Source organism: Netta rufina, assembly GCF_964035555.1.
Source record: "Netta rufina genome assembly, chromosome: 16".
Lineage (NCBI taxonomy): Eukaryota > Metazoa > Chordata > Aves > Anseriformes > Anatidae > Netta > Netta rufina.
In genome coordinates, this window is record NC_140140.1 from 2,528,670 (window position 1) to 2,553,886 (window position 25,217).

Sequence of the window (25,217 nt, forward strand, 5' to 3'; positions counted from 1 at the left end):
CATGCCCTCTAATCTCCCCTTTACAAGGCCGCGGGCAGTAGCATCCTTACAGCAGGGAAAAACACACCCTCCACTCTGCTGGAGGAGCAATCAGCACTAACGAGCCCTGGTTCCAGGCTGGGCTTGGGGCAGGACACCCCACTTGGGTGCCCACAGCTGCCCAGCAGGGCTGTGCCAGAGGAGGACAGGCAGGACAGCACTGCCATCAGCTGTGTGTGACTTCTGTCACCCAGAGCCGCCTCAAGGCGGATGGGATGCAGGGAAGTGACACTACCCAGGGTGACATTCCTGGGCAGGGCTTCCTCTCCTGGAGCAGCCCGAGTTTGCCAAGAGCCCCCTGCTGCCCTCCACAGCGGGGTGGGCGCAGAGGCAGGTGCTTGGCACGCAGCGCTGCCTCGCCATGAAGACCTCCCCCCTTCCATTCGGATGCTGTCACCAGCTCTGCATTTCACCCCCAAATAAGGCTGTCACAGGGGCAGATGAGCCCAAGCACACTTGAATTTCACCAAAGATACCCCTCAGGAGCCCACAGTGCAAAAGGCGCTCCAAAAAGACACGGAGCTATTTCCTTGGGAGGCTCTTCCACCCGGCAAAGCCGCCCAGGCGGTGTCGGGTGCGATGGAGCCCGTGGCTTGGAGGGGACGAAGGGCAGGGGGCAGCTGAGCCGTGCATCCCAGCAATGCGCCCGAGATGCCTCGCGGAGCTGTGGGTGCTGCCGGTGACAGGTGGAGCCCGCAGAGGAAGCACCCAGCAGCATCGAAGGAAGGATGTTCGGGCACATGCAGCTGCCGGGAGATGAAGTTACAATGCACAGCTAAACAAAGATCCCCGCGAGAAGGAAACGGATCCCTCCTGCCGCCTGTAAGGTAGGAGCCGAGCAGCGGCAGCTTGACATCATCGGGCCGAGCATTGGATTACAGCAGGCAGGGACTCACCCGGCGGGGAGCAGAACACGCCCCTCGGCCCCACAAGTGCAACTTCATTTAGAGGCTCCCAGCACAAGGAAGCCGCGAGTCTGGAGCTGGCTGCGGCCAACCTGGCTGGTGGGGCGCGTTTCCAGCCCCGATCCCTCTGGCAGCAGCGGGGCTTTGGGACTCAAGCAGCAGCCGGAGCCGTCGTGCCTGTAAGTGAAACGCGGGGAGCAGGGTGCCAGGGGCAGGATGCTGCCAGGGGCTCGTCCGCGGCTGGGGGCTGCCGATGGGTGGTTGCTTTACAGACTTAACTTCTACCTAACGGACTGTCAGCAGCAGGATTTCGCTTCCCGCAAGCTGTGGGCTGAAAAAGCAAGGCTGCGTGCCGGCGTTGTGCCGTGCCGGTGGCAGGGAGGTGGCTGCGTTTCACTTTGAAAATTGCGTCGTGCCGGGCTTGCTGCGGAGGGGAGAGCAGCCTTAGAGATCACAAAGGACTGGCTCAGTGACCCCCGTGGGGATTTCTGGCCTCCTTTCTGCCGTTTGTCCATTTATTTTGAGAAACTGGCCAGACAGGATCCCTTACGACACAGGGGCCACGCTGTGCCTGTCCAGGAGCAAATGCCAGGCTGCCAGACACCGGGCTCCCTGCCCGTGGTGCGGGTTGGGGCCACCCCAAGCCCTGGCTCACAAATGGGGTGGAAGCAGGCTCAGAGACTCACAGGCATCCAGCTTCCCAAGCAAGTGTTTTAAAAGGCACAGAGTTGGGATAAAAAAAGAACTGCTGCGTGGCGATATTCTCAGGAGGCTTTGAAAATTCTTCCACCTCGGAGCTGCCTGGCGCTCTCCTCTCTCCGGTTTCCCCTAAGCAGCTGGTAGCGAGCAGCAGCGAGCTGGCACACGAGTGCAACACCTCGGTCCTAGAGGAGCATTTGGGAAGCATTTCCCTTGCATTGGAAGAGGTAAATGTGTCCACGGAACAAGAGCCAAGCTCAGCTGTATTCCCAGGAGCAATGCCCCTGGCAGCTGTGACCGTGGGACGAACAAGGAGGACGTGCCAGTGCCGGATGAGCAAGAGGTGGCTGTGGCGGGGTGGCTGAAGCAGTGAGGACAGCTCCAGGGGAAGTGTAGGCTGGTGGCAGCCCTCAGGCTCTGGGCTGTGCTTGCTCATGGCAAGATCAGTGTGCCCCATCCAGCTGGCTGGGGGATGTGCTCTGGCTTTGTGGGCTCTTGGCTGGAAGGGGCCACCTTGGTGACGTGGGGCCACCCAAGTGAGAAGCCATCACGTGTTCACTGTAATGAGGGACAGTGTCTGGGAAACGAGGATGCATGAAGGGATCCTCTAAGGCTGAATTAATTCATAGCATGGATGTGGATTAAATTGCTGTTTGCAAACACCAAAGCTTCCTGCACCCTGAGCACAGGACAGGGCGCTGGGCTCCATGTCCTCCATGCCATGGACACTTGCCAGAGGGTGAGGACCTGGATGCCCCAAAGAGCTGGAGGCCATTAAAATAAAGTACATAGGCTGCTGACACAAGTAGCATCAGAGTGGAGATGCTAAAACCCAAAGAACCCTGCATCTATCCAACCACTTGTAATTTCTGTGCTCACAGTGGCTGATTCTGATGAGGTGTAAAGGCTAAAATGAGCTAAAGTGCTGTTTCACTTCCCCCCATTCTCTTATACCAAAGAAAAGAGAATTTTGAGCCCACTTGGAAGCCTGCGCACAGACATGCAGCTCTGCCCCCCCCCCCCCCCAAAACACAGCTATGAAAAACATTTCCCAGGTTGCTAATGTTTCCTGGACCTCCCGTGTTTCAGGGCCAGTTATTGCAGCACTGATCCCTCCAACCTGCCTGGCTAACCAAACACCAGCATCACCCCTGTTTTACCAAATCAGGTGCTTTTCCTGGGCTCATACAGGTCTGTAGCAGAACCAGGGGATGAATCTGAAATTCAATAAGGAACAGCAGAAGCTTCAACACTGCTTTTTATTTGCCTTACTGCACCACCCTGATCTCAATTTTCATATTCAAAGCCTCGATCCAGCTGCTGCTCCACACTGCGGAGGGTTTCCTTCGAGTCACCAGAGCCATACAAATGGAACAATCCAGCAAACAAGTTTTCCAACACAGTACCTGTTCCTTAGAGAGGATGAGAAAGGGAAAAAACAAAAAACAAAAACAAACAAAAAAACCACACAAACAAACCAAACAACATGCTCCCAGCCAAGCCATAAAGGGAGCTGCTCCCAGAAGCTTACTGGTACCAGCTGGTGCGGTGGGGAGGGTCGGTGGCTGTGTGCACTTTGTCCCCAGCTCCTCCCGACGGCAGTGACAGAGACGCCGAGGTGTTGCTCCAGGGCTCAGCCTGGGACCTGTAGCATGAGCAGGAAGAGCAGGGGTGAACTATGAACCATTTATTCCCCCCGTTTCTAAACTTTCACTTCTTTCAAGCCTGCAGGGCTATGTACTTTGCACCACTCATTTCTGGCTTGTGCTGTAGGTTCCTAAATGCCTTCCTTCCCGGCACAGCCCCAGGAGGCACAGGGCTCTCTGCCTCTCCTCCATGCCTGCACGCTGCTGGCCACAAGCTGCTGCCTCAGGAACTCCCAGGCCAAGACCCAAATGCCAACATTTGTTGATATTGACAGTGACGTAATAAGCCAAACATCCCCACCAGAGTGTCATCAACTTCACTGGAATTACTCTTTCCACAAAGTAATCATTCAGTGGTGCTCATTGCCTCTAGATAGCCCTGGCACTCAGTGCAGAAGGTGCTGTGTTGGATGCCAGGTCGCTATGGAGGTAACAAAGCTATCCTGGTTGCAGTTATAAGGATATTGCATTTCAAGGATTATAAAACCTCCTGGTTCAGGGCAATTAGTAACTGGTGAAAAATATCCCATCACAACTACGAGTCTTCTTGCATCTCTGAGCCAAGGATGCCAGCTGCTGTTGGAGACAGGATACTGAGCTAGACAGCCTTTCAGCCTGCCCCGGGAGGAGCAGTCTCCCATTCTAATCAGTGATGCATTTGGCCTGATGTTTACCCGTGAGTCAAGAGCTACGAGAACGACCTTCTGTTTGCTGCCATCACCTTGGTTGAAACCAAAAAAGGATTTCCTCTCTGGATCAAAAGCAACACCAAGACATCTGCTGTATAGAATAGGGCTGATTTCTGCCAAAAAGCACTCTGGGCTTCTTGGAACATGTACTCATTTTGAAGCAGTGCATTTGTTTTGTGTGTTCCTTCTGGGTAACAGCTGAAAAACAGTGAGAGAGTCTGGACCTCAAGCAGTGTGTATGTACCATGCTGATGGCAGTGCCCTTGTAATTCCCTCCTCATTGGGTATGGATGTTTAGCTATCCCTTGGACATTTCCACAAGGTCCCTAAATAACACAGTACCTTGATGCACTTTAGCACCAGATTAGGAAGAGTAAAATATTATTTTAGAAGTTACTTCAGCCCATTCCTACCCTACTGCAAGGGCTAGTCCCCATCACCAGCCCCAAGCTCCCAGACCCCCCGTGTGGGATGCTGCCTGCCTGTGCACATGGGGTCTCACAGCTCTGCACCCCCGGGGCTGGGGGAGCCAGCAGAGGACAGAGCAGGGTACCCAGCTGCCGTTCTGCAGGACCCCAAGTCCCCAAGGTAGGGCCATGGGGAGAAACATCCAGCTGGAGCTGGTGCCGGAGGGGTGGGAAGCCAAGACCAGTCACTAGTAGTGGATCCCTCTCTCCAAAATCAGCTCTTTTGAGAGAAAACAGGGCTTCCCCGACATCCCCTCAGGACCAGGATTAGTGATGGCTCTTCTAGTTCAGAGCATCCTTGTTCCAATTTGCTTTAAGCATCTCCTGGCACAGGGCCACAGATTTGGAGAAGTTTCGCAATCCATGCGAAGTGCCAGAGGTTTTGACACAGGAGCCGGAGTGAGGCAGGAATGCAAAGAGGGGAAATCGAGGATTGGGAATTTCCAAAGCTGGCTTTCTTCCTTCCTGCTTTTGTCAGCCCAGTTGGTGTCCCCAAAAGGGCGATGTGTATTCCCAGAGCTGTGGGAATGCTGTTTCTTTTCCTGTCTAGCATTTTCAATAAGCACTTCACTGTAAGTGGGGTAAACACTAACAGAAGTGTATTGTTAAACCCTTGCGCCTGTGCTTGGACACTGCCACGATCTTAATTAGTATTTTCCACTTCTGTAAGCCTGTCATCTGCAGATCTCAAAGCTTTACAAATATTTGAAACATCTCATGAGGAAAGAGTATTAATAGCTCCATTTAACAGATGGGCAAACTGACACACAAAAGCAGCAAGTGCCCTGTCCTTGAGGCGGGGCTGGAGCAGGCGAGCAATCCTCGGCTCCAACAACGAGGCAGCTTTAGAAGTGGGTCAAGGAACGAAGAGGAAGTCTGCAGATCTGTCCTGGTTTGGAGAATGACCGCAGTCGGAGTGGCCCAGAGCCCAGGTGGACGAGGCAGAAGAATTGCTGAATGAGCTACTGCTTGCTTCCTTACATGGTTAATCTCTTGCTTTTTGTCTGATAGGATGTGTCCCTGGGACCAAGTAAAAAAAAAAAAAAAAAAAGCAGTCCATGATGTTCCAAAAAGTCTGAAAGCTGAAACAGCTGCTAAAATAAGCAAGTGTCTTGTTGGCTGGGCTCTGCAGGTCAGGAGATTGCAAGTCATCCACAGATGTTAAGGCCACAGAGGAAATGTCTTTGAGCAGGGCTTCGGGACAAAGGGAGAAGGCACAGCTGTGTGCAGAGAACCAAACAGCACCAGGCAAACCAAGGTGACTGAAGTACCAGACAAACTTCCCCCTTTCTCCCCTCAAAGCAGCTAACATGGAAGTTTCACTTCTTTAAATGGCAGTGGGGCTGCAAACCAATATTTATTTATACTTTTGTCACCATTACCGAACCCCCAGCCCTCCATGTGGTGCAGGTCAGGGGACCGAGAGGCTTCGGTTCTTCCCAGCATGCTCAAATCAAGTTGTTGAAAGGAGAAGTAAAACCAAAAGGGAACTTCTGCGAGTACAGGCCGCTGGTTGGGCTTTCTTTGCTCTTAGACCCAGCAAAGCAAACCACTTCTAATGCAGAAAAACACATGCTGAGAACATTTCTGATGAACCTGTGTCCTGAGGCCTCTCACTGCTCACCAACCCCACGCTCCCTCCCCGTTACAGGTGGTGGAAAAAGCTGCCAAGCTTTCCACCTCCTGACATGAGCATGGCCACTATTTTCTTACATTTATTTTATTTTCCTTCCCCAGAAGCCACTGCCCTGCTGTGTATGAAGCTTGTCTGACGTCATGTCCAGAAGGAAAGTCAACTAACCCAGGTAGGGATTCACACTGCAGACTGATAAGATTTGTATTCGCAGGGAAGTATTATATAAACAGGGAAAAGATTTTTCCTTCCTGTTTTGTAAGAAGTCATTTGACCTCCTCTGTATTCTGTCTTACTAGCTGCTAGGAAGTTGCTAGGAGGAAACCAATATCCACAGTCATGCTGTAATGACTTCCCCGCTGCATTTTCCATACTTTGCAGCCACACACACCAAGCCGTGTCGTGGTGCCAGCTCCCTGGGCAGCCCTAGCATGAGCTGCATAGCATGGCCCTGCAGTGTGGCTGATAGCTCACTGCTCCCACGCGGCCATGCCAGTTTTGCTCTGTGGATAGGGTCAGCCCAGCAAGGTGCAGGGAATCGCCAGCTCTGAGCCTTTCTGTGACACTTGTGTGAGTGGTGAGCCTGCTGGCTCAGACAATCCTCCCTGTGCTCTGTGTCTCCTGCTCAGAGCTTCTCAGCCCCATGTCTGGCTGTGCAGGTCACCTTGCTGCTTTCTCTCATCACTTACAGGCAGTTTGCACTGAGCAGGTGTCTGCAGATCTGGCACCAACACATCTCAGGGCTGGCTGGTGCACTGTCCTTCACCCTGCAGGTCTCAGAGCAGCTCACCTACACCAACACATTTCTGTGCATGCTGGGGACGCCCCATGCCCTTCTGTGCCCAGGCTGCATTTCAGTGGACCATAAAATATTTGGCAACTCATTTAATGTGGCACTTTTCCTTCTGAGACCATAGCTTGCAAGGATCTCTGCAAGTACACGCACAGTGTTTTGGTGCATCTTGAATCACATAGAATCACACAGAATTTCTAGGTTGGAAGAGACCTCAAGGTCATCGAGTCCAACCTCCAACCTAACGCTAACAGCCCTCCACTAAACCATATCCCTAAGCTCTACATCTAAACGTCTTTTGAAGACTTCCAGGGATGGTGACTCCACCACTTCCCTGGGCAGCCTGTTCCAATGTCTAACAACCCTTTCAGTGAAGAAGTTCTTCCTAACATCTAACCTAAAACTCCCCTGGCTCAACTTAAGCCCATTCCCCCTCGTCCTGTCACCAGGCACGTGGGAGAACAGACCAACCCCCACCTCGCTACAGCCTCCCTTGAGGTACCTATAAAGAGCGATAAGGTCACCCCTGAGCCTCCTCTTCTCCAGGCTGAACAAGCCCAGCTCCCTCAGCCGCTCCTCGTAGGACTTGTTCTCCAGGCCCCTCACCAGCTTCGTCGCCCTTCTCTGCACCCGCTCAAGCACCTCGATGTCCTTCTTGTAGCGAGGGGCCCAAAACTGAACACAGTACTCGAGGTGCGGCCTCACCAGAGCTGAGTACAGGGGGACGATCACCTCCCTCGCCCTGCTGGTCACGCTGTTCCTGATACAAGCCAGGATGCCGAGCACCACTTCAACTCATGTCAAGATCTCACATCCCTGGTGACTCACGTGCAGGGACTTACCCTGCCTGCAGCAAGGCTCAGCAGCTGCTACACCTAACACAAATGTACCAGAAACCTCCCCCCACCACAGCAATGCTGTGAGGTGGGTGCACAGGGCTCCAGCAAGGCAGCACAGCCAAAGGGGCTGCTGCTTTCAGTGGGTCACAGGAGCCACAGGGTCACACAGAAGGACTCAGCTCAGCCAGCTCCTACCAGCTCTTCTTTTACTCCTACACTTCCCATTTCAGCTGTCAGCAAATCTCCAATAGCAGCAGCCCAGCCACTGACCCTTGTCACTGCTCCTATGGGGATCTACCCCCATTTCCCAAGCAACCACTACCCCTCTCCTCTGAGTTACATGTGTGATTTTTCCTCTGTGCAGCAGCACGAGTGAACCGGCCAGGAGAGCCCCAGGGAGCAGAGCTAAGCCCATTTCTGCTAATCAGCCTGCCTCATTCCATAGTGACACTTTTAAGAGCTGCCCTGGTTATTTTTAGGGCCCACTGGGAGCTGCCAGGGCTCTGGCCCCTCAGGAGGCTGCAGGGCTTCTCCCACAGTCCCTCACACCACACGGAGTGGGAACACGCTGCTCCAGTGTGGCTGTGACACCCGTGGGGCTGGATGAGCCTGCATGAAGCAGGGCCAAGAAGGTGTGTGCACTACAGCTAGGTGCACTTCCACACAGCAGCTGAACCCAGCTCTCCAGACCACAGAACAAGGCCACACAGGATTTGTTCTTTGTCCCTCTTAATACAGAAGTAAAAACCCAGGCCTACATACCTCAGTCTTCACAGAAAGGTCTTCCCCCAAACAGAGCCATCCCATCAAGAGCTGCTGGGCCTTCCCCTTCCTTTTATACAAACAAGGGCAGCTGTGCTCGAAAATAGGCCCCAGCTGCATCTCCTCTGGGCTGAGGGAAGCCCTCCTCACCTGGGGAGGCTGCAAGGTGCTGGTGTGCTGGGTGAGCATCCCAGGCAGGGATTGAGGAGGTCACAGTCTCTGAATTCAATGCCCTGAGGTAATCAGAAGAGCTGTGGGACCGTTGGGTAGTTTCCAGCTTTTGTAGGAAATTTGAGGTGAAAGACAGCAGGGACTTTTCTTCCATAGGCCTGGATGGCCTGGGGGAAGGCAGGGGATTCGTGGGGATCTCCACTGCAAAGGAACCCATCAAATGGCTCTGACGTGCTGGGACATCACAAGTGGGGACAATACAAGGGGTCCTCCTAGGACATGACTACAACAGCAGCTGTGAGACTGTTACAGCTGGAGGGCTTATAGTGTCTGGTCTGTGGTTAGTCTGTTTTGCAAATTCAGCCATTAGCAAATCTTCCACAGCCATGGTTTTGCTCATGTGAAAGTGCATTCGCGTACAAAGGCAGCTAAACAAGAAGTAGGGGGAAAAATAAAAATAATGCTGGGTGGAGCCCACCCCTCATGCTCTTTGCTTTGATGGGGTCTCTGTGGGGGACTGAGGGGTGGGGGCTCTTGGGACCAAGGGTGCTTGGATGAAGGGCTTGGACTTGCTGCTCCGCACAGCGCATGTGGTGGAGCCGTGTCTGCCTGCACTGGGAGGGGAAAACAGGGGAGAGCAAGGCACCAGCTGGCCACAGCCCAAGGCCAACATGTCCCCCACCATTTGGGTGCTCTCCCTGCATGTTGTGGGGCTGCCCCGGCCCCAGTCCATGGCACTGGGGCTCATCCCGACCGGCCCTGTCTCCCTGAGCCCCGAGGGATGTGTGGCTGCCCCAGGGATGGGGACAGCGGCACCTCAAAGCTGTGGGATGCAGAAAACAAGCTCAACCTGGGAACAAAACACAAATACAACCGCTGTCACGGCAACTGGCTCCAGAGGCACGGAGAGACCAATTATTTCCATTAATCAACTTGGTGAGAAGCTGCAGAAGAGGCTTAAAATGCAGATGAGGTTTGGATGCTGCGGGAAGGGAGGAGCCCCAGAAAAGCTCGGTTGCCAAGGAAAAATGTGATTTTTCCCCTCGCGGAGGGCAATGACTGGCATCTTTGTGCAGCCACCAACATGGGGCTGGAGCCAGAGCCAGGCCAGTGGGGAGATCGGCGCTGAGTAACGCTAACAAAGAGGTGTCATTGTGGGCTGGGGGGCTGAGCAATCTCCTCTGTTCTCCCACAGAGACCCAGAGCAGGGGTCCCCAAGAGCAGGCTGGGGATGTGCTGAAGGGCAGGAGTGAGGGAGAAGCTAAATGCAAGGGGTGTGAAGTCCTAAATCCTACAGGAGTCAGGCTGAGCCACATCTTAAATCAGAGGCTAAGCAGTGAGTTAGCAGCTCTACAGGCCTCCAGTGATCTTCCTGCCACAAAACAAGGCCAAAGCAACAGATGGAATCTGTTTTACACACTGAGCCTCAATCTCCCTGCTGTGCCTGTTCTTCTGCTCTATGAATGATATTTTTCCACCAAGTCCTGGAGAACCCTAAAAGCTCTGTTTTTGCAGAATCCCTGCAGTGGAAGGAGACGCCGTGATGTCGGGGCTGGCTGAATTCACTGCATTTAGTGTCAGAGCCAGAGGGTGCAGAGTTACTACGAGGAATCCCACAGCGAAAGCCTTCCAAAAATACCAATGTGACATGCCCAACCTTGGCATTTCTTCACCACCACAGCGCAGCGAGGCTTTTCCACGCCGCTCAGCACGTGAGATGGACACCCGTGCCTTGGCAGGAGATCAGGCTGCTGCCTGTTTTCTCTCCCAGGCATGAAATTGGGGGTTCCACAGCTTGGAGCCCATCAGTTCGGGTAGGGACAAGGCCACCACCATGTTTTGGAGGATGCAGGCCCAGCAGGAGGGCAGGGGAGCTCTGTGCCTCGTGAAGGCCCTGCTGCCAGCCCTACCAGCACCACCAGGACTGGAGACCCAGCAGGGCTTCTACAGTGTCATCCTGGCTTCTGGGCCTGGATCAAAGCTCCAGGACATGGGGGTCTTGAGCTGTAGCGAGGTCGTAAAGGCACTGGCACAGGTCTAAAAATACTCCCTAGCCCTGATAACCGCATTATGGAGCCTTCATCCTTTGGTGTGCAACCTCTCACGCATGTTCCCAGACAAGAGCCAGTGGAAAATTTGCTGAAATTCCAGCTGGAAGCTGTCAGACAGTTGGTGGAAACCCCCTGACCTCAAGTGCTGGCTATTGCCCTGTGGGATTTTTTCCCTCCTGGCTGGATGAGGCTCTCGCAGCAGGGAACCTCACAGCAGACCGCAGGGAGCACAGAAACCCCGGTGCTGCCGCCTCTGTGCTCTACCAGGCCCCCTCAGCAGCAAACCATCTCACGCTGTAAATATTTTACAAGCCCGGCAGGGCTGTTGAGTGTATTTTGCTGTTGTTATGGATCTGCCCCCAGCAGGAGAGGGCTAATAATAGTCAGGGTACCTGGGAATGAAAGGGCGAGGGGTGCAACGCGGAGCTCTCGATGGCATTGTACGTCTCCATGCCCTCATCCCTGCAGCTTGGTGGTAAAGGGAAGAGAAGCAGGATGCGAAGCCTGAACAGAAAAAAGGGTCCTTATCCCTCTTCCCCTGCAAGGTTCAAACACAGCAAGGTTTAGTTTGGTTTGGGAAAAAAAGCTTGGCTGGGCCTCCCGAAGTTCGTAGGCCAAGCACAGCAGTTCGATCCCCTGGTGTGACACCGGGAGAGCAGGATCCGGCCCTGTGGGCACGGAGCTGTTGGTCCCAATTGCCGCTCGCAACGGGTGGTGGGAGCACTGGGGATGTAAGTGTGGGGGACTCCTGCACTTCAGGGCTCCGTGTCCCCTGCCAGCCCTTGCCGGCTGCCTGCTGGGGTCACTGAGACATTCCTCGTGTGTCCCAGGGGACAGCGTGCCCTTGAGGAACGGAGACATCTCTGTGCAGCCCCAGAACCAACGGCAGGCACAGGCCCTGCCCTGCCCAGCGCCACGCCTGGGAGTGGGGTAAGCAAGATAGGGCCCAATTCCATCCCCCCCCCCGTGAAGGGAAGCCGTGGGGGCTCAGGCTCAGCGCTGCAGAGACACCGGCTGCTGTTTAACCTTCGTGCCTCCCCCCTTCTAGCCACCCGCTGGGCTGGGCTGGCTCCCTCAAGGGACAAGGATGTCTACGAAGTGCTCCAGGGTGTCCTGTAGCAGGAGGTGCCACCAGGAGGCGAGCAGGAATTTGTCTGACACAGACAGTTTATGCAGTTACTGTGAAGCCCAGTTGGTAGAGCAAAAGCCTGACAGGACCCTGAAGTAAGAGAGGCAGGCCTGGGGCAAGCTCAGCACGGCCATTCTGCCTGCTGGTAGCGTGCAGTCCAAAAATAGTTCTTCTTAGCCATGAAAATAGCTCTTGCTGGCTTACAGGTTAACCTAGATGAGGGACAGATGCAGTGTCATGCGAAGGGCTTCCTTTGAAACTGGAGTCCAGGGCTGGGTGTGACTGCAAAAATCCACCCGAGCCCTGCAAGCCATGGGACACAGGCCATGGGACATATATGTGCGCTGCGGGCGCGGGGCCCTTGGTGTTTAACCCCCCAGGGGTGTTTCCAGGCCGTTGTCCACCTCCCAGTGCTTGCAGTACCTGCATGCTCGTAGTGACGGGCCTGGGAGCTGCAGAGGAGCAGGCAAGGGGGGAATGGGAATTTGGTGCTGGCTTGTCTGTTGGATAGAGATAGAGAGGTGTGCCCTCCTTTCCGGCTCTCTTGCACACTGAAAGGCAGATGAATCGTTTAACCCTCTAATTTCTTAGCAGCCACACCTTCTGAATGGGTGAAATTCCACCTGGGTGTGAGCAGGGCTCGCTGGTCTGCAGCAGGGAAGTTCAGACCCCGGAGAGCAGAGCCAGCTGCTTCTCCCGCTGCCCACGAGCTCCCCGGGGAAGGACAGCGAGCCCAGCTGGGGTCTGGCACCAAAACCTGCCCCAAACACCACGTCCACAGCAGCAGAGCCGAGACCGTTGCGGCTCAGATCTCCCATTTTGTTCCAGTCCTCACAAGATGCTATGGAAAAATAAGCTTGAGCCAAACAGCAGGCTTGGCAGGGCAAGGTTATTTCAGCAAGGCGAGGAGCTTTAAACTGGGGAGCTACCGCTCCACGACCATCCATCCACAGTGACACGGCTCCAACTCTGCGGGCAGGAGGGAAGTGGTTCTTTCTGATCACTGGCCGATGTTAAGAGATTTTTCACTGGCTAAACCCCACCGAGCTGGTTTGAGCCTGCCAGGAGCTGCAGAAAAATCACATCTCCCCTGAAAAGTGAGGCTGTGGCTCCTGGATGCAGGGGCTTCCCAGCACCCTGCTGGCCATGGGGGCGGGCAGGGACCCCCCTGGCCCGGCCGGGGGGGGCTGCAGAGCGGGACAAGAGCTTGGACCATGGGGCTGGGACAAGAGCTTGGAGCAAGGGGCCGGCGCTGCGGGAAGCGGCCGCCCCGGCCCCGGTGGCGCTGCGGGGCTCCGCGGGCTGAGCCGGGCGGCAGAGCTCAGCCGCCACCTCCCGGCGGCTTCTGCCCCAGCATCGTCACTGCTGCTCCCCACGGAGCTGCCGAGCTCCGAGGAGGACTTGCAAGGGGATGGCTGGACGCTCGCCGTGCCCCAGGATGGGGCGCTTTGCACGCTGAGGTCCGCCAGCCTCGGCGGTGGAAGCTGCGGGTTTGAGGAGCTGGGCTTCCCAGCAGGCTGCCCTGGTAGGGAGATGAGCACTGAGCAGGATTGGTGCAGGAGCTGAACCAGCCTCTCAGTGGCATGTTAGCCCTAAAACACTAAAGCAAGTGAATGCAAGAAACTGCATTTTTTCCATTAGATGCCGACGTTCCTGATCGGCACCTCCTCCAGGTGGAGGAGCAGGGCGGAAGGTGTTCTTTCCAGTGGGTGAAATAAGCCAACCGATAGCCTCTAACTTCCATGCAGGAAAAAAAAACAAACTGAGTGCCAAACTCAGTGAGCAGGAGAGGGAACCAAGAGCACCGGGTTTCCATCGCCGAGGCAGCATGGGACAGCTAGCTCTGTGCCCAGGCGCCAAGACGCTTGCGGTACGTTCCTAAAGCTGCTCAGCTCCCTGCACTGTGTGCAGGACAAATGCTGGCAAGCTAAAGCCTCAGCTAAAATGAAAACCAACAGCTTAAACACCCACCAGGCTGGACCAAGAGCTGGCTGGCAGCTTGCGTTCATTGTGAACCTTTCTCTGCAGTCTGCACTTGGCACAGACAGGAGCGAAGGGATCCAAAAACCTCACAGAAAGGTTGATTTTCACATGGTAAAATGCTTATCAGAAAGCCATCTCACCAAACTCTCTGTCCGTTACATGAATGTGACAAACACACCAGTACTGATGTGGAGCACTCACCGGCTCCTGGAGCTTTTGGGTGGCTGCCTCCTGGAGCCCCATTTCTGACTACAAATTCAGGTTGGATCAGCCCCCCCAGTGCAGAGAGCCAAATTCAGCCTCCATTCAAAGCTCCACAAATGGCATTTGGAGGAGGAAGAAGGGCTTGGGCCAGGCTGATGTTGAGCTGAAATGCTGAGCTTTGAATCCAAGACAGCCTCCGTTCCCCATCGTGCTGGGAAGCCAAGCAGCAGGCGCGTGGTGTGCACTGAGAACAAAGCTGGTGGCAGCAGAGCCAGCAGCAGGTTGCTACCTGAGATTTCAGTAGCTGCTCCACCTGGGAGCAGAGTTGTAGGGGCTTTTTTTTTTTTTTTTTTTTTTTTTCAGGCTGTAATTTACCTGCATAAAGTCATCTAACCTGGATGCAGCTGTGCATCCAGGGCCAAGCATCCTTGACCTCAGAGTTGTGTTTTCTCTACAGGATTTTGGATGTGCATAGAAATTCAATGGAGGTAGAGTCCAGCACATACACTGACTTTATTTCCTGCGATCGGGCTGGCCGGAGGAACGCTGTCCACGACATCCAGCGAGATGCAACCACCATCAGCATGCGCAAGCTGACCGAGGACATCAGTGACCTCACCGTTGAAGGGGCAGGTGAGCTGCTGCAGGCACTGGTAACCACAGCTCGTGGTGCCCAGCCTAGGAGGACATGTCATGAAACTGCAGCAAAGCAAAGTCCCTGGGAGCCAGGCGCAACGGGGCGATGCTCAGGGGATCCCATCCCTCACTGCAGCCAGCAGGAGGCTCACAGGCCGAGGGCCTCTTGCAACCAGCGGGGTGGTCCGTGGGGTCCTGGTGCAAGAACACTGCAGCCAAGATCCTGGTCCTGTTTTAACAGGATGAGCACCAACCAGCAGCCTTCTCAGGGCAACGTACACATCAAAAATACCTTAGGCTTCATAAAATTCATGGGGTGGGAGCTATAGTTTGCTTTTTCCATTTCTCTAGTTATCCTTCAAATAGTATTTTAAATAGGAACAGAATTAATTTTAATCACCACCAGCCATCTCCATGCCTCCCCCATAGCCCAGACGTGGCAGGATTGCCCTGCTCAACGCTGCTGCCCAGCTGGCTATGGGATGCACGAATCCTCAGCTCTGAGCCTGAGGCTGGGTTCACTAACAAGCAACCAAACACAAAGCACAGCTGCAGGGAATAGACTCCTTTCCAGCCCTTTCTCCAAGCTGCACTCTGTACCCATAAAAATGCTTTAAAATGCATTACCCCAGCTGTACCTCTTCAAACATATCCCTAATAGCACGTGTCCATACACCTGTCTGCAATAAGGACAAACTGGAGCTCATCTAGAGAGAACCCGGGTAACTGCCTGGCTGTCTGCTTGGAGCTTGCCTTCGTCAGTTAGGCAAGGAGAGCTTTAAAAGGGACTGTCAGTGTAGGACTGCTGTATTCATGCACCCTGCAGTCATATAAACTCCTTGCACCTGCCTTTGAGACCCGAGGCACCCTCCCAGCAGCATCAGATACTCTTCTTTGAGATGGGTTTGTGCTCTGGGAACGTGATAAGACAAGCCTATACATTTAAGCCAAATATCTGGCCGCAGATAGGTGGCAATAGGGCTTCAGCTAGCGAGCTGCATGAAATCAGCTGTAGCAATGACTGATGCCTTGTGTCCTGAGCACAGCGTAACCATGCTTTCCTCCCACTCCTCCCTCCTGCAGACAGCGAAGCACCTAGCACCTCTTCTGAGAGCGACCCTGAAGCACGACCAAAGGAGCAAGAAAACAAACCCTCTCCATGACAGCGTGCAGGGGGTGGGATGGGGCAGCAGGAGGGACTTGCTGTGAATGTTAAACGAGAATTTGCTATTGAATTTGTGGACAAAAGCCAACCTGGACCAGGCAGTTGTCTGTCACACGCCTCTGCAGCAGCTGTTTTGTTTAGAGCACCGCAAGATGCTGCACAAGGACTGGCACCTCCAGAAGACTTCTGCTCCCATCCCTAACGATTTAGAGCAACACTGCAGTGTTTGTAGTGGTATGAGCCATTCTCAAGATGCCTTAGCTGCAATTTTCCCCTATGGGAAAAGGCAATTTCAGTAATAATATACACACCAGACTTTCCTGTCCAAGGTACCTTCCCACCATTGCAAATTTAGCCTATTATTTATTCTGTTTCCATAGATTAGAAGTTTAGACAATTGTTTTTTCCACACACTGCCCTCATCCTGCATCTCACAACTGAGCTGGCCTCTGGACCGCCCATGGGGCCGCTCTGCAGGGCAGGCAGCGGCGGGGACCCCGTCAGTCCCACGCATCCATGGCCAGCCCTGTGCAGCCCCGCTGCTGCTGCTCAGCACCAGGAAAGGACCAAAGCACAGCCCCGTGTGGACAAGCTCCACCGACAGGCGCAGCAGCATCAGCCACAGGCATCTTTTCTTTGGGTTTTAGCATTTTAAGGTATTGTTAAGGGGAGGGGAGAAACATTTTGCTGTTTTGACTGCTGAAATTCAGGCTTAACTTTGCAAGCTGTTAGCTGAGATTATCTCCGGTAGGATCTCACACCATTCTCTCTTTTAGGAGACATGTTTTGTGTTAAAGATGGTTTGATAAAACTATATAAGCTGTTGGAATAAATAACACAGCCTTCAAGTACCGAAGGTGTTCTGCCTGGATGGTTGTTCTTCCTCTGTTTCACCTTGTAACAGGTTGGGCTGCAAGGAGGTTACACCAGCCTCTAACAGGGAGATAGAGAACTGTATGACATGAGAGTCCCTTCTGTTTGGGCCTGTGAAACCTCCCCAAACATTTGCAGCTCCCAGTTAGAGGCACATTTAAATATGGGGATGGAGGATGCCAAAAATCTGCCCCAACTTGCCCAGGTTTGCTGCAAGGCTGCGCTTTGCCACGTTTGGTGGAAGTCAAGCAGGGTAAAGCTGGCTTAGGACTTGGCAGAGCAGCCGAGACGCCAGGAGAGGAGATGCTGGTGGGAAGAGGTTTCCTCAGCACAGCACCGAGCTACAAGGACATCCATCACTCACGTTTCACCCACTCAGGACAGATGACCCCAGCAGAGCTCTGGGAGATGGCCCCAGCCCCACAGGCATCAGTCCTGCAATGGACAGGGCAAGGCAGAGCCAGCCTGAGAAAGCCTCCAGCAGTGACACGGGGACAAGCACCTCCTTGACAGCTTCGGGGAGAACTGAACGTTACAACTTTGAGATTTATCAGAGCAAACAAGGTCATAAATAAGCAGAGAAGTTGCTGCCAGACAGCGGGCGAATTGTCTGTGGGTCTCCAAGAAGCAATGGCTGTGGGACCAGGACAGAGATGGATGTTGCTCCAGCCTGCCCAGGAAATAAGGAGTTGGCAGCCAGGTGGAGGCTGCATCTGCTTCCTTGGCAGCCCTACACGAGCTGTCCCCGAGCTGCCTGGATACTATTGCAGCTCTGTTCCCAGATGGCGGCCAAGAGCCTGCTCCTTTTTCCCCTTGCTTGGGGGCAAACCAGCAGGTAGCTCCTGGTCTTGGCTGACACGCAGTTCAGTGTTTAGGCCCTATTTCCAGCTCTCGCCTCCACCGAGCAGTATTTTTGGCTCAGACACACATACGAAGCAAGCCGAAAGGCAGTGCAGAGGGACTGTGCACCACGCATGACCTCCAGCAGTTGAGAGAGGGCTAATCCTGGGTCTCCCTGGTCAGAAGATAGCTGCTGCAGTTATATTTAGGCAGATCACTAGTGATCCACTGGCCAGCCACCCTTGGAGCACAGGCATCAGGTTCCCCCCACAAGTAAAAGAGCCGGGTCAGCTGCCATTGCTGCAGGACCAAGGGCACTGGGTGAATCCAGCGACGTCCTGACTCGCAGAGCTGCTGGGTGCACAGATGCTCTGAGCCCCTGATTTCGGCTGGAAATCCAGGCATGCGGGACCTCCACCAGCTCCACCCGAGCGCTAAGCGATGGGAAAGTTGATCAGAAAGCACCCAAAGCACCCTGCTGCCTGAGCTGATACCACAGCCCAGCAGCCTCGCGGCCCAGACCGTACCGCTTCTGGCTCTCAGCATCAACAACGCGTGCAAAACTCAGGAAGTGGGGAAAAATATCAACTATTTGTGATACATGATAGAAAAAGCGATAAGGATGCTGCTTCTAGGGGTAAGATACGCATTTCTGTGGTTACTGAAAAGACACGAGGTTGGAACAACTTGCATCAATAAATCCAGCTTGCAAGTCTAACAAGGGAGCACGAGTACCTGCCCTCTTCTGTGCCCTACATTAAAACTTTCAAAGCTACCTGCTAGCAGCAGGAGGCAGGAATTGGGCTGCCACACCAACTGATTGACCCCTCTGCCTCCAGCAGGGGTACAATGGCTCACACTGCAGCTCGCGGAACACGGCTCCTACTGGTGTCCCTTGAGCAGAAAGGCGAGAGGATTTCTGTTTTAATATAAATTTGTTATTTTATTAAATGGGATTAACAATCAACTGTCCAGAATCCAAACAAGCAGCTTCTTCAGAAACAAATTTTGGAGAAAAATTAACTCAAAAAAGCCTGGCTCCAACAGCAGCCATATTCTTAAAAGTGATGATTTATCGTTTGCTTTTAAAAAAAAAAAAAAAAGGAAGAAATTCACTCTCTCCTATCTATCTAGGTGTATGCACCACGTATTTCAGAGACGAGTATTTTACTCAGAAGACAAATATGGAAGTCTAGAAAGAAAGGAAACATTCCCAGCACTCGGTTGCTGCTGGCTGAGGCTGAGCAGCCACTGTCCAGGACCACCACGGCCCTTCACCAAAGGCAACTTTTTGGTGTAGTATCTTTGGAGCAAGCACCTTTGTAGACGCCTGGGATGCTGAGGCATGCCACACACACCATGCTCCCTCCTCATGTGCATCGAGGAGCTCTATGTCAGTAGGAAAACTGTCACTTCTCTGGCTGCATGGCTCTATTGCATAGTAAGTAAAAATACTGTAATGCACCAAAACGGCTTAGGAATTTTGGTGAATATTTCCTTGCAAGTTCTCCACCAAACCGAAGGTCTGACTCCTAGCCGGTGTTGTGGTTAAGCGAGAAAAGCAATTCAGATGGGACCTGAGTCAATATTTGATATTGGGCCCTAGCTTATTAATCACTGAGTTTAATAGTGCTGTAAGATTATGTCATGTCAGAAAAAGAGCAGAATGGTTAAAACAGGCAATTGAGCACAATTTTTCTAAGGTCCTAAACTAGGATGCAGGAAGAGCAAAATGCAGTTTACAGCAATCGTCTAGGATGAGTACAAAACTGGGAAAGTCCCAGAAGGCAGATTTGGGCCCAAAATGGTAAGAATCCGTTCCAACTTCCTATGCATGTGTGAGCACGCTCACGGTCAGCTGTGAGCTCAGCTGCAGCCCACGGGGTGCGCTTCTGCGGCAGCGACGTTGTAAGGCCTGATACACACATCTCCTTAGCTGAGGGAGGATGCCAAAAAAGGCCTTTTTTTTTATATTAAAAAAAAACAAAACACCTTCAGACCTGTGCACCAGCTTCCAGTTTGTTCTTGTCCTGGGCTTGTTAGCACAAGACTAACCACAGGTAAACACAGCTGCAGCCAAAGCTCCCTACCCGCACGGATGGGGATAAACCCTCACACCTACTCACTCCAGACCTGGCACACCTTTTTCCTAGAACGGTGGAGATTAACCCTGACAGTCAGAGCCAGAGGAGATTATTTCTGCACCACAGGCAAGGGCTAAGGCAGGTCAGCAGGACACAAGAGGTCCTTCTGCTCTCGGTTATGGTACAGATGGACCAGCCGCGAAGGGAGGTGTTAGGGTCTGCGTGCACAGCAGCAGAGGAAGCTGGATGTCCATTTGGGAGACGGTTCACGGGGGTGGTGGGGGGGGTGTGATTGAAGCCTGATTCTGCTTAGCACTGTAAAGGTTTACACGGGATGCCAGGAATGGAGACTGACCCCAGGCACCTTCTGGCGCTCCCACAGCCCAGAGGAGAGTTGAGCACGCACGAAGAAGGGCCGCGGCTCCACGCTGGCTGGCAGGGACGCATCACGATGCGTTGGGCACCATCCCGTAGGCTTCATACAGCGTATTGAGAAGTTCCTGCTTTTCTTTCTCGGGTAAGAAGCTGGACTGAGCTGCGTTGATGTTCTGGAAAGGCAGATGGGGAACAGAAGGGAGACATTAAGGCACATTGGAGATGAAGATGTCGCTGTACACATCCAAACCTCTCTCTGACCATCAGTGAGCCAGGGAAGGTGAAGTTTCCACTCCAAGATACATTTCCACAGCCTCATTTCCCAGGGCAACCATTTTGGCCCACCACCACCAACAACCCCAAAAGGAACAGGGCAAGCACAGGGAGGGGGCCTTTCAATACTCTGGAGTTTGTAGGGTACACACTTTAGAGCTGTTCCTACACACCAGGTGTCCCTTTGTGCCAACACAGCTGGTGCAGGCAGCCTGACGCACGCTGCTGTGACAAAGCCCAGCTGCACAAGGGCATCTCCAGGGACCTTCCTTCGTTACACAGAGCCAGGACGGCTTTTGCAAGGGCAGCAAAGGACAGCAGGCAGCCAGGGACCCCAGGCTCAGAGCTGCCCTTGTTCTCGTGCACCCGGGGAGCCAGGTCTGCAGTAGGGGCTCCTTCCCTGGGGGGCTCCAGGCAGGACAGCACACCCTTCAGTGCACCCTGCATTTCCAATTCCAAGCACGTGTCTTTGCAGACATGGAGGTGGCAGTCATGAGCATGACTGAACGCTAACCTGGAAAGCTCCCTGGGTACACGGATAAGCCAAACCCCCAACAGTTATCCTGTCTCTCTGCCTTGGGTGAGTAATTCGGAAAACTAATGGATAAAGCCAGGTTTGGGGATGTATTGAAAACACACAAGTGGCTGCGCACCAAGCCAGCAGTCGCTTTGTTTTCAGTTCAGTTCACAAGCAAGCTCTTTTGTGCATGCTGAACCTTACTGACTTTCAGGCCAGGCCTTGAAATAACCTCCCTGTAATTCCAAATCCATGGAAAAAAAAAAAAAAGCAACAGGCAGCTTCCTTCCTACAGTTCAGATCTGTTTTGAAGACTTTGCTGGACCATTTCTACCCTAACCCGTTCTCCCCACAGCCCAAAGCAGCCACACGAGGGCTGCCACCCCCAATGCCCCCCCTGCACGAAGCCATGCTCAACCCCTCCAACTCGCTGCACCCCCAGCAAGATTTTATTTCCCCTGAAAACTCTTCAGCTTATAAAGAAAACAAGCAGATGTCTCTGGGCTTCACCAGGACCCCTGCAGAGCACCAGCTGAGGCCAGCTTACCACTCTCTTGAAATCCTCCTCGGTGAAGCCCATGTAGTCCTTCGTTATGCTGTAATCCGTGTCGATGGTGGAATTGAAGATGAGGGGGTCATCGGTGTTTATCGAATAGTTAGCCCGATCCTTCCTAAATCTGTAAGGGAATATAAAAATGGTGGGTGAAGCAGTTCATGCACTTCGAAGGGTGAGATGTGGTAAAAGCAAAATCCTCCCAGCAGCAAGGAGCAGAGTGCGGGGCACCTGCTGCATGTGGGTCCGGGCACCCACCCACTCACCCACACCCCAGGGACGTACCACATTGTCCCAGGTGGTTTGCATTTCCCTCACACAGCAATAAAGCAGCTATAAGTAGCCAGGATTTGGGTTAATGACTTTGAGATTAAACGTTACGCGCGCGTCTTACTGCACGGCTGGGTGTTTCCTGAAGTCTGGCAGACATGCTCCTGTCAGATAACTGGACCAGGGGCAGACCTGGTTGGGGGAGTTAAAAGAAACATGAAAACAGCATCAGCCACACAGATCTGAACTGCAACTGTGAAGGCAGATAGCGGCGAGCAGGCAAACCAGACGGAGGTTCAGGGCTTTGTTCACAGCCTGGGGAGCTCCCACCCTCCACCCAGCCATGCTCTGGTACCGCAGCCTGCTTTGTGGGATAATTCTGCAGGCTTGAGGTCCATAAATCAGCAAATAAGCTGTCCAAAACATATCCTCAGCCAGAACAGGATCCGTTTCCTCTGCCACATGCTTGCTGTGAGCCGCTGTGTGCTCTGTGCGGCCCAGAGCCCGGCCAGCAGCCAGGCACCAGCGCCGCTCCTGCCGCGGAGCTCGGGGCACCCGGCTTCCACCGCGGGGTGTCCTCACCTCAAAGTGCATCTTGGTTCTCAGCAGCTCCTTGTAGAGCTCAGGGTCCTCCAGCACGTGGTAGCCATGGCCGATACGCTCGGTCTTCAGGAGATACACCGCCTGGAGAGCACGGGGGAGCAGCTACAGCCTCCGAGCCGCAGCCCAGCTCCCTGCCCACCACCTGAACACTGAAACCCCTCGGGACTTCCCAACCCCAGTGCCCTGAGCTCCTCATACCTCTTTGATCATGGCAGGCGGCCCAGCCTCCCCGGCGTGGACGGTGCGATGAATGCCGCATCGTTCGGCCTCCTGAAAGGCGAGGGAGGAAACGCTTCGGTGTGAGGGCAAGGTGAGCAAAGCTCCGGCACAGCCAGCAGGCTCGGCTCCCGGAGCTCCCAGCCCATGAGGGGTCAGGACAGTAAGGCCAGCAGCAGCACTCAAAAAGCTGGGTCACCTCCCACACAAAGCTCCCAGCCTTTCTCCGAGGTTTTTTAATAAGCACTGGGCTGTCCCCTCCCCGGGGGCAGCAAGCCCGGGGTGCTCCTTCCTCCACCCACTGGCCTCTGCCCATGGACTCACTGCAACTCCCATCTGTGGGGCTTCTTCCTACTCCAGCAGCAGCCACGTGGGGGGATTTAAAGCTGCTGGGGCAGGGGGAGGTGATGCTCGGCAGCCTTGGGGCTTTTTGGCTTGATGTGCCTGGCACCGCACACTGAGCTCCAGCTCTCAGGATGTGGTTAGGCAGCGATGTCTGCCTTTAATCACTGAGATATAAGATGGGAGTAGCTTTGCTATTTAACAAAATATTTTTAATTGCTAAAATCAATTTTTAAGCTCTCCCAGCTGCTTTGTGGTCTGGATACAGTGCTGCATGTCGCCTAGCCAGGAATAACTCAGTGTGTGCTTTCTTATCGCTTCTATTAAGAAGCTTATCCGACAAACCTCGTAAGCCTCCTTATGGCCAGAGGTATCCTCCACCTTCAGCGACTCGTCCCCGGCCAGGTCTATGGCCACCACAGAGTTGTTTCGATACTTCTTGCAGAGCTCCACCACCTCCGGAGACCAGCCTGGAAGAGACATCAGCAGGATTCAGGATAAAGCTTTTGTATAGTCACACTTTGAGATTTTTTTTTCTAAATACAAAAAAAAAACGTGCTTTCACGGTGTGGTGTCATGGAATAGTTGGGGCACCTCCAGAGGCTCCCTGCGCAGCAGTCACCCTGCCCTGCTGCACAGCATCCTCCGCTCCCCCGGACAGGATGAGGGATGCTACTTCTGGTGAAAAGGAGCTGCACAACCTCCTGAAAGGCTGACCTTTAACACACGGTTTTATCTTTTTGGCATCAGTGGGAGAGAGTAACAAATGGCCAACAACCACCCAGGAGTTATCTCTGATCAGGATGCAGTATAATCTCTGACAAAGCAAACCCATCTATTAGCTGATACTTCACCTAGCCTTAGCAAGAAGGCCAAGAAACAGAGATAAACTGCAGAGTTAATAATTAACCAGCACCTGCTGTGCACATACAGTCCTGAAGGCATACGAACACACAAGAAAATGGGTGCAACCACAACTTCTTTTATCACCAGTTTCGAACTCGCCAGGTCAGAGCCATTATTTCATTGATAACTGTGACGTAGCTAGCTCTTGATGGTATTTCTGCCTCTCCCTCAACACTTCCCAAGTTTTGGGGTGGCTTCCCAGGACGAGTTTGTGCCCAGAGCCACCTCTTCAGGTAGCACATGCACAAAAACGCAGACTCAGCTGTTTGCAGGAGGAACTCAGCCACTGTGCAAGTGCACACTGCACGTGCTGCTGGCTGCCCCCACAGACATGTGGGACAGGGTCACAGCTTCCAGTTTCTACAAAGAAATAAGTTTTCTTCCTAGAAACCAGAAACCCAAGGGTCAGGGTTTCAGATTATTGTTTGGCCTTTTTTTTTTTTCCCCCTATCTCTACCTGGACACCCTCAAATCTTCCAGTTTCCAGGAATATATTTTCTTTGTATTTCTAGGAACAAATTAGCTGTGTGTTTGTTACAAAAACTTTTTGCCCTATTAAACGTGCCTAAAATTTGTCAGGATCTGAAGGCATTTGTAGCAAAGTTTCAGTGTAAGACAACGGTGTAATGCAACTCATTCTGTCCATACTTTTCCTTAGGTGCAAACGTTCACAAAGCTCAGCAGCTCAACAAAATGCTGAGAATTATTTTTTTTTTTTCTATTCTGTGTCATAGCACCTGACACAGAATGATACGGAAGAATTTCAGAGCTGCTGGTTTTAGGAATAACACTTTATATTTGTGACTTAAACATGTTTTGCTTGTTTTTCCAGCTTAAACCAACAGTGAGTTAGCAGCCAGCAGATTCTCTGGCTAACCCACACTGGAGCTAACTAAGGCGCGTGCTGCTGCAGCGGCATGATGGTGAGCTGGAAGGTTTAATTTCTGCCTCCAGAGCTGTGGGACATCAGCCTGGCCCTCCTCTGGGACCATTTCTTCCAGAGCCATGGGATGGTCATGGCAGATGTGGCCGCTGGCTTTGGCAGCGGTTTCAGCCAGCCCAAGGAGAGCTCCGAGCCCTGGGCAGGGAGCAAGGCAGGAGCAGAAATCCCAGCTCCAGCAGGAGAGGCAAAAAGGAGCTCTGTGTCCCTTTAGCAAGGCCTCCAGCTAGCTCTCCTGACGCTGGCTGCGCCTACAGCCCTGCTTTCACTTCCAGCTTCACTTCACAAAGGGTAAGGGAGCAGAGGACCCTGATCCAGAAAGAGCAGCCCGTTCTCAGCACCATGTGGTCCCACGTCACACACAGGGCCACGGGGCCGGTGCTTTTCCCACATTTCCGCAGGGACCTGAACCCAGGGGATATCCCCCCCCGCCGCGCGTCAGGGAAGGGGAGCAGAGCAGCAGGGGAGCTGCAATACATTACTTGGCATATGGCGCATGCAGCATAGAATAGACCTGGCTTTGATGTGGAAATCCCTTTCTCCATCCTGCAGTCCCTGATTTACGAGGTGAACAACTTCATCCGGAGTGAGGTCTCCCCTGCGGGGCAGAAGAG

General features: G+C 53.3%; 2 protein-coding genes across 4 annotated transcripts in view; one reads left to right on the forward strand and one right to left on the reverse strand.

Annotated features, from left to right (window-relative positions):
- Positions 1-966: 966 nt before the first annotated feature.
- PKIG (cAMP-dependent protein kinase inhibitor gamma) lies at positions 967-16,671 on the forward strand. Its single transcript, XM_084296946.1, has 4 exons — positions 967-1,123; positions 6,183-6,250; positions 14,468-14,643; positions 15,730-16,671. The coding sequence occupies exons 3-4, from the start codon at positions 14,493-14,495 to the stop codon at positions 15,807-15,809; spliced, it is 231 nt and encodes a 76-aa protein (XP_084153072.1). The 5' UTR covers positions 967-1,123; positions 6,183-6,250; positions 14,468-14,492; the 3' UTR covers positions 15,810-16,671.
- The window catches only part of ADA (adenosine deaminase), a 32,361-nt gene continuing 10,079 nt past the window's right edge, over positions 2,936-25,217 (reverse strand). Inside the window, exons 5-12 of one of the 3 annotated variants that reach the window (XR_014618910.1) lie at positions 25,086-25,201; positions 23,103-23,227; positions 22,398-22,469; positions 22,179-22,280; positions 21,721-21,788; positions 21,321-21,450; positions 19,964-20,156; positions 2,936-3,288 (exon numbers count right to left, since the gene is read on the reverse strand). Coding sequence is in view for 2 of the 3 variants with exons in the window: in XM_084296945.1 (XP_084153071.1) it covers positions 20,055-20,156; positions 21,321-21,450; positions 21,721-21,788; positions 22,179-22,280; positions 22,398-22,469; positions 23,103-23,227; positions 25,086-25,201 (715 nt within the window). In the remaining variant the exon portion in view is untranslated. Of the gene's footprint in view, positions 3,289-18,481; positions 20,157-21,320; positions 21,451-21,720; positions 21,789-22,178; positions 22,281-22,397; positions 22,470-23,102; positions 23,228-25,085; positions 25,202-25,217 lie in introns of those variants that run through there. The other 2 variants (XM_084296945.1, XM_084296944.1) reach the window with 2 other exon arrangements.

Excerpts from the sequence above, each read along its gene's own strand:
- PKIG (XM_084296946.1), top strand. The coding sequence starts at position 14,493 with ATGGAGGTAGAGTCCAGCACATACACTGACTTTATTTCCTGCGATCGG. Across the intron at positions 14,644-15,729 it reads CCTCACCGTTGAAGGGGCAG|ACAGCGAAGCACCTAGCACC; the intron begins GTGAGCTGCTGC and ends TCCCTCCTGCAG.